Source organism: Galeopterus variegatus, unplaced genomic scaffold (genome assembly GCF_000696425.1).
Source record: "Galeopterus variegatus unplaced genomic scaffold, G_variegatus-3.0.2 Scaffold278, whole genome shotgun sequence".
NCBI lineage: Eukaryota > Metazoa > Chordata > Mammalia > Dermoptera > Cynocephalidae > Galeopterus > Galeopterus variegatus.
The window spans coordinates 507,173-515,893 of NW_007726389.1; the positions used below are offsets into that span (position 1 = coordinate 507,173).

At 55.3% G+C, this 8,721-nt stretch overlaps 1 protein-coding gene across 1 annotated transcript in view; it reads right to left on the reverse strand.

The window, feature by feature from the left end:
• The window catches only part of LOC103585836 (neuron-specific protein family member 1), a 27,176-nt gene extending 18,534 nt beyond the window's left edge, over positions 1 to 8,642 (reverse strand). The window contains exons 1-2 of the mRNA XM_008566925.1: positions 8,488 to 8,642; positions 4,881 to 4,997 (exon numbers count right to left, since the gene is read on the reverse strand). Coding sequence (XP_008565147.1) covers positions 4,881 to 4,997; positions 8,488 to 8,616 — 246 coding nt within the window. The 5' untranslated portion in view covers positions 8,617 to 8,642. The remainder of the gene's footprint in view (positions 1 to 4,880; positions 4,998 to 8,487) is intronic.
• Between the last annotated feature and the right edge of the window lie 79 nt (positions 8,643 to 8,721).

Consider the following 8,721-nt stretch of genomic DNA (forward strand, 5'->3'; position numbering starts at 1 on the left):
CTATGAGGACCATTCAGACAAACGGGGGCTCTCCTAAGACTCTCTCCCAGTGTTCTCTGTGCTGACTGTGAAAGCCGTTCTGTGCAAGGCCGACCTGGGAATCTCTTAAGGCCCCAAAGGCAACATGGCACCAGGTGAGGGGTGTGGTTTGATTGCCCGGGCTTCTAAGTCACAGGCAAAGAGAGGGTGCACAGGTCCCCAAGTGTCCACAGCTCTTCACGGTTGCCACAAAGCACAGAGGACTGGAGCAAGCCCTGATGGAACTTCCCTTTCACCTGCCTAATTATGGCCCCTCCATCTTCCAAGATGGGAAGGTGGGTGTCAGGAAGCCCCCCAGCAGCACCCTGACACGCTGCTCTTGCATGGGCAAGTGAGAAGCACAATTTAAAAAATGTTTAGGTTTAGTTCCTTTAAGACACTTTTCTGCCCACGTTTATTCTCGCTGTAAATACACCTCCAATTAATTAAATGACTGCTTTCCTCATTGACTCTAACCTCCTCGGAAGCCTAGACTTTTGGCCGCCGCTGGGTGACTCATCCAGCCATCCCTGTGTGGCAGAGTCTTGCAGAATCCTTTCTCCCAGCAGCAGTTACCTAGCAACCCGCCTAGCAACCTTGTAGCCTAGAGATTAATCCCCGAGCGATGATCATAAAGCAACATCCAAAAAGACATTTCATTTCAAGGATGCCATCCAAAGACATACAAAAATGAGGTGCTCTGAACTGCACAAATTAGAGACAAAAGGGGGATGCGTTATTTACTTGTTGCTTCGACATCCGAAGGCAGGATTTCATTCCTGTGATCACACACGGAGATGGAGAGCACTGAGATGACAGCTGGGTTGGGGAGCTCACGGAAGCTGTCCAGGCACCTGCTACTGCTGTGGCTGACCCCTGCTAGGAGGGACGCACACGGTCCAGGGAAGGCAGGTCCTCTCTTCTGACCTTCCACGGCACATTTATCTCAATCAAGCCTGTTCCCACACGCTCCCCAGTTCCCAGAAAGGGAGGCCCCCCAACCCTCGACCAGCCAAAGCTTCACATAACAGCAGCATGTCTCATTGTGTGCACACATTCAGGGCTACCAGGAATATAACTGGGCAATAAAAGGCCAGGAGAACATTCCGGAAGATTGGGCACTCTTGGCATTTTTAAAAGGCCCCAGCCCTCCTGGTCCTGCCCTGCACTTGTGCTAAAATGCATCCCCATCCAGAAAGGTTTGAAGATTCAATATGTGTTAGAATCACCTGAGAGCTTGTTAAAATGCACATCCCCAGGGTCCAGGGTCCCTGTGTTAAAATTGAACTTCAGGTGATTCTAATGCGGGTGGCCCCAGACACACTTAAGGCAACAGCTCTTTGGAGGCTGCCTCTCATGCACACACCCCACAGCAGGTAGGCAGGGGGCTAGGTAAATCCCCTTCCAGGTTCAGAAGGGCCTCAGAATAGGCAAAGTCAAGAGGTGCCCTCAGAATGCAGGTCATTGAACTGCAAACGTCCGGCCTGTGGGTATCCTGGCCAGCCTGAGTGTGCTGGGCTGCCCTGGCTCCTGCCCTGCCTCTGCCACTTGCGTGTGGCCTTGGGCAGGTCACCTGCCAGACCTGGTGAGTGTCACCGGTAGGGCTTACATCCACACACAGCCCGATCCATTACGTGAGCTGCCACTGAACTAACTCAGCAAGCAGGGGACCCATGGGCAGAACTGGAAATCTGGCCAAGCCCCCCGTTCACAGGAGGCCAGCAGCACAATTCATCATCCATTTACTTATCAAGCTGCTACTGAGCATGCATTAAGCACTGGAGCGGAGACGGCATCGGGAGCTCTTATCATGGCTGGCACAGAGCAGCTGTGAGTAAGTTGTTTGCACAAAGAGTCCCTGCACCTTCATATTTGGCTGACGCTCTTATCCCAGGGGGTGGCTATGGCTCAGTTCCCTTCCCCAGGTGACCAACTCAAGTCAAGAAGCCTTTGCTTCAAAAGGCCACCCCAGGGACCTCGCCAGGACAGCTGGTTACAGGCCTCAAACCCAAGAGAAGCGTGGGCCAGCCCAGCCCCTCAGAGCAAGGCAGCTGGGGGGCGAGGGGCCTGGAAACTGTGACGTATGAGGAAGAGCAGAGAAAAGAATGTTTATGTGGGGGAAGACTTGGGGTAGCTGGGCCTGCCACATATCCCCAGACTGCCAAGATGGGGAAAGGATCGAGGGTCACAGGGTGGCAATTCTGGGAAAGGTTTAAATCAGCAAAGGAGAAGGATTGGTAGAAGTGGAACAATCCAGCAGCAGAAGAGCTGCCTGGGGCTGAGGGCTCCCCTTGTGAACCTCTTCTCCAGGAGATACCAGATGACCTCTAATGCCACAGCCAAGAGCAGGTTGCCTGGGTTCAAGCTCTCTGCCTTGGTTTCCCCTTGATTGTTAAATGGAGATGATAATGGCGCCAATCTCATGAGGTGTTTATGAAAATTAAATGAGTTAATGAGCATAACAAGCCTGAACCAGCTCCTGGGAGAGCCAGTGACTGCTGACTGCTGTTACTGCCTCGTTACAAAGGGCCGTGGAAACACAGGAGGGCGAGGCTAATCCCCACTGAGAAGCACTCAGGAGGCTTCCTGGCAGAGGAGCTATCTGAGCTGGCATTGCAAGGAGATGGAAGGAGCTGGGGGCTGGAAGCAGTGGCCTCTGGCTGGGGCTGGTGGAGACCCCTACAGAGGTGCAGGTAGCAGGAGGTGTGTTGGAAAGGCACTGGCTTTGGGACCAGAGAGTCACTGGGAGAACCCTCGCTGCCCTGGGACCACCTGGGACTCAACAGCCTCATTCGCAAAAGGGGCTAATGATACCCCCTGCAGGGTGATTGTGAATCATAAAGGAGGCCACAAAAGCTAAGCATAGTAAGACACCAGCAAGTCTGTGTGTAAGACTAAGGAAATGGGCGCCTACTGCATACATCACCTTCCTAAACAGCCATAAGAAGTGGCAGCAGAGAGGTAAGGCAGGACTCCTGCCCTAGCAGCCACTCCACCTGGACAGGCACAAATCATCTGAGGTCATCTGTGCTGCTCTGAGCCCTCAGGTTCTGGGCAACAGCAGCCAGGGAACCACAGAGTCCCAGCCGCACTACAGAGCACCCTGGTGGCAAATGTGCGTCACCCATGCCTTAGGCAAGAGACCTGGGGACCTACTTCAGGTGCTCGTGTGGGAAAAGCACAAAGGACACCAGAGGTAGGGGACAGAGCCTGGCATAGGACAGACACTCACAGATGAAGGAACAGACGTCCAGGTGCCACACTGCTCCCCACTCTGTGGTGACCCAAAATGCCAGGGCTGCGGGAGGCAGAGGTCAAATGAAGCATGAGAAACCGAGACTCCTTCAGACACCCAGATGGCGCGCAGCCAGCGGAACAAGGGACATCATGACCTTGAAATCCAGGTCACTCCTGCCTTAACCAGAGAGCAGCAGCTGGTCCCATGGTGCGGAAGAGCCAGGACAGGCAAGTGGCAGCACATGCTAACCCCACCAGATGTAGCGGAAGAGAGGTGTTGACCTCAAGTCAATCCATCCTGGTCCCAGAATGAACGTCAAACATGTATGCATTGCCAAGCCAGAAGCCACCAAAAGAGCATCTGAGCACCTACAATGTCCTTACATACCAGCAGAGACCACAGATGCAGACCTCCCTTGCGTCTCAACTGCCCACCTGCAAAATGGGTTATAGGAACAGCACCTAGTGTTAGTAGGAATAGGCAGGGGGCTGCTGGGTGGATTAGAAGGGCGAACACAAGTGAACCCCTCACAGATGCAGAAGACAGCAATGCTCACGGCACCCACTGGACCAGGAAGGCCCTAAGTGGCCGTGTGGAGCCATAGGAAGAAAGAGAGATTTAAAGTCACATTACTCCCCTGCCCTCACCACGGCCCTCCTTCTGTAATTCACAAGGTTGTCGTAGACATCAAACAGGATCCGATCTGCAAAGGTGCTCTGGAACTGCAGGTGTGGGCTGTGTGGGCGCCTGTGCACCCAGCAGAAGTAAACTGCTCGCACATCCAAGTGGGGGGTGGCCAAGGAGCCACCCTTCAAGGCCTGGGGACCCAACGATGTCTCCCATCTCACGCCTTTGAATCGGGGTAGGGCCACCATTTTTCCTTCTCTTGTGTTCCCCAAGGAATAAGTTTCCAGAAGATCATTATCCCAACTTCTTTCTCAACCAATGCCACCTCAGAGACTGCCCACATTGTCTGGGGAAGGCTCCTCCCACCGAGGCCTGTTGGAACCTGCCCCTTTCAGCAGCTGTCCCTCTGTCATGTCAGGAGGTGGCCAAGGATAGAGGTGGAACTCTGGAGGGCTCTAGAGCCAGACCCCTCTGGATCCTGGCTCTGCTGCGTAGAGCTGTGACCACTCTGGGCCTCTACCTCCCCATCTGCAAAATGGGTGGTACCGATGGTACCAACCTCCCGTGGCAGGTTGCTTAGCAGAGCTCACATAGGTAAAAGGGCTCCGAACGCTGCGGGGCACGTAGTGAGTGCTGTGCACTAACCTTTTGTTACTGTCTGCTTCCTTCCTGGAACTGTTAGGGAGACATTTTAATGTTTGGTAAGTGATTTTTCATGTTTATAACCTTTGTCTATAAGAAAGTTTATGGGTGGGTTTTCCCTGTTGTAAAAATAAGTAACGTATAATCATTTTGGAAGATGAAGAAAAAAAGACTTTTTTAAAAACCACAAGGTTAACACGTTGGTGGGCAGCTGGAAGCCCTCAGGTTTGTGCACCTGGAATCAGCCCAGATACAGTGTCACATCCTATTCCTGTCCCTCTGTGGTTCATCTCTGCAGCTTGGCAGACCCCTCCTGGGGTCAAAAGCAGCATCTCACCCCGCCATGGCCACTCACCTTAAACCTCTCGGTGACACCTTCGGTGATGCTGACGGTGAACTCAGCTATCTTGGGAGGACGTGCTTTTCCTTTCTTGCGATCAGGTTCATATTCAGTCTTAGTTTTCACAACCACCTGACCCAGAGAACAAAGAAGCAAAGGGTCAGTGGTCCAGCCAGAGGTGCCAGACCTATCTGCCCAAGAGGGTGAGCCTGGGAGCTTGCACGTTCAAAGTGACCATTTCACCATGAAGTCATTCACAAAAGGAGTGAGAGCAGCCACCACTCACTGGAAATCTCTGTGCTAGGACTTTCAGAGAAATTAGCCATTAATAATCCTGATAGCAGCCCCAGGAGGGACATATTATAACCCAGGGGCAGAGAAGTTAAGCTCAGTGGCCAAGGTCATGTGGCTCATAGGTGGCAGGGCGGGGAGGCGGCGTGACTTCTGACTCCTAACCCAGTGCCCCTCCACCCGCCAGAGCCATAGCCTTGGCCCAGGGAGGTGGGAGGACAACACATGTGCTTTTCCACTGGTCTTAACATGCCACGGTGGGCACAAAGGAGAAGATCTGAGTGCACTGTCCAGTCCCTCCAGGACAAGGCTGAAGGAGCAGGCACCACCCCCTAAGGAAACAATCTGGGGTCAGCCTCTGTCTCCACCCCACTGGCCGCCCCTGTCCCTGCAACAGTCCCCAAACGGTCTCCCTGCTGTCACTCCCCCTCCACCCTCTATTGCACGGGAAATGTTTTCCCAACCTGGAAAGCGACCTGCCCTGCACAAACCCTTTCCCGCTCCCTCTCTGGGCTGCTCACAGCCCTGGCCTCACCAGCACCGCCTGCATCACACCCTGTTGCCAAGGACTGTTTACTTCTCTGTCCCCAGGGATGAGGGAGTGTTCAAGAGCAGTGTCGAGGGCATACACGTCTCTAATCCCCAAACCCCACTGTAGAGCAGGTGCCAGGGAGTGACTGTCGGACTGGAGAGAACCAGCCACTGCATGCTCCTCCTCCCTGAGTGAAGATGCCCTTTCCTGGGGAGACACCCACTCTGCATGACACTGAGACCAGAATAAGGGGAGTCCAGCAACTCAGGATGATCGGCCCTGAGCAGATGGCCAGAGAGCCTCTCAGTCCAGCTGTGACCTCCGGAGAAGGAATGGGGGTGTCACTGAAAAAGATCACAAGAGCCATAGACCTTGTAACCACACTCCTGGCACTCTGTCCCCTTCATTCCCTGGCACGCAGCTCTCCCACGGTGGAGAGGAGGGCGTGCCTAGCATGAGTCGGCCTGGGTGCACACCCCTTGAGGCAGCACCTGGGTGTCACCCTGCCATCCTCTAATCCCAACTGTACCCGACTGGCCATGTGACCTTGAACACACACTTGGCCACCTGGAGCCACTTCGGTCACCTGTGAAGTGGGAGCAAGGCTTATGTCACTGGGCTGCTGTAAGGGTGAGGAGATGTGCAGCAGCCCAGCCCAAAGTGAAGGCTCTGTCACTGCTGTCGGCTGCATTCAACCCGCACCTGCCACTGACAGGCTAGATGACCTTGGGAAGCCCCTTAAACTCTGTGCCTCCATTTCCACATCTGTAAAAAGGGGGCAGCAATGGGAGTTACCACACGGTGTGGTCAGCACACTGAAGGGATTCACGCCTGTGAAGCAGCGTAGAGTGCCTGGTGCAGAATGAGCATCCAGCGAGTGCCAGCTGGGCTGTCCCTGATGCTGCTGCCAGCTCTGTGACTGTGTCACTGGTATACCTCTAGCACCTCGGTACTCAGTACACGTTCTTGGAACAGATTCCATTCACGACCCAACTGTATTACGGCCCCTCCAGAATCCCCATCACCTGCGGCAGGTGGCATCGCCCCCCTGAACCCTGACTGTGAGCAGCACTTTGTTCTTGTTTGTGTTAAGGGGCATCTTATGTGAGAGTTGTCTGGCTCCAAGCAGGGCAAAGCAAGAGGCACTGCCAGAATCTTCTGCATCCTGGAGGACTATAACGTTCAGCTGAGTGACCTTGGGCACATCCTGTAAACTCTCAGACTCAGTTTCCTGGTCTGTGACCTCAGAGACCTTCCCATGGGTCCCTGCTGGAATTCCCTTGTCTGGAGCCCCCCTTTGTTTGAACACTTCCACGGACAGGAGACTCACTACCTTTCAGAGCTGCCTAGGCTACTCCTGGGAGACCGGATTGTTTGGCCAGGATTTCATACCTGCCTGAAATCCTCCTCCCTGTACAAGCCAACCATGCCAGGCAGTTCTGGAATGGAACAGACTGAGGGCATTGAGTAGGCTCAGGTCAAGCAGAAAGAATCACCTGATAGAGGTGCTGCCTCGGGACATGGAGTTCCTGGCACGGGCCACGACTGCTCCTCAGCTGAGCAGCTGGGGGACCAGGCTGTGCTAACTGGACAAGTCTGACGCCTAGTCAGGGAGCGTGGAGCAGAAGCTGAGGCTGCAGGCAGCCGGCCCCTTCTGCAAAGCCCAGCCTAGTCCACCAGCGCCTGCAGTGGCCCTGCCATGGCCTGGGGTACACAGGTGTGCCCCTTTTTCAAACGGAAACACCTGCCGCTAGCCCCTTCCCTGACCCTGCCTCCTCTCACCCAAAACATAGACAATGGAGTTGGGAGGGTCAGAACCACCTGGGGAGCTGAGCCGTGGGAATAAAGGAAGCCTCACGAGAGAAGATCCCATCACAGGGACGTCCCTTCCCCACTCCACCCTGCCCGGTGGTCAGCAATCACCAGCGCTCCAGAGGGGACGCGAAGCCCTGAGTCAGAGCCTCCTCAGCGGGGACTGACTGAGACGCGAAATGTCAACGTACTTTGGGGAATAATAGCGTGATCTTATTCGAGGCCAGGTGGGTTTCAAGAAGCAGCAAGATGGTCAGGGTGGATCCTGTGTTTATGATTTTAAATTTGAGTTTTCCCCTACAATGGTCGAGACTTTTAAAGATTGTATTAACCTTTTTAAGTGTTAACTCTTGAAAATAGTATCCTTAATGGATAGAAACTACTTTCTCGGATGCTGTGTTCAAGAAAAGAGGAGATTCTTTAAATTCGGCAGCACTGGGTGAGCACTGGCAGCACTTTGGAGATTTCACGGGAGGAAACAAAGAGGAAAGAGGCTCTGTGTGGCAGCACACACCCTCCAGCAGCTCGTGCCAGTCCAGCAGGGCCAGGCAGAAAGGACAAGGAGGGGATGAAGCCTGCTGGCCCACGAGGGGCTTCCCTGCCTCAGTGGTTGAAACTGCACCCACTGGGAAGGCACCCGGGCAGCCGCGCCCCTGGGCTCACCCCAGACCCCGAGACCCCTGGTACCATGGGCGGAGACAGGAGCAGGGCAGCGGGGGCCAGGAACCTTTCTCGGACGAGACTTCCCCGAATATCAAGCCATTGTCAGGACGAAACTGTCACCTAAGGCAGGGACCCCCGCCACCCGCCGACCCAGGATCCCGCGCGGGTACACTGTCCTCAGCGGGCTCCCTTCTGCCGGCCGAGCCCGCCCCCCTCCGCGTCCCCAGCGCACGCGGCGCGTTTCTTTTGTTGCGGCCGCCGCCCGAGGTTTGGGGGTGCGCCCGCGGCAGCGCGGGGGTTCGGGGGTGCCGGAGGGGCCCGTACCTTATCCGGAGGCGGGAACTGCAGCTGATTGACATCGAGGGGCGTCATCAGGGGAATGGTGTCGAAGCCATCCTCCAGCAGCGGCTGCTTGGTCCCCTTCTCCGCGAAATTGTTCCCCAACTTCACCATCGTTCCGGGAGACCCGAGGCTGCCGCCTGCGGGGGGAGGGCCGGCCGGGGGTCACCGCGAGCAGGACCCGGGGCTCCCCACACCCACCGCCGTCCCGGCCCCCGC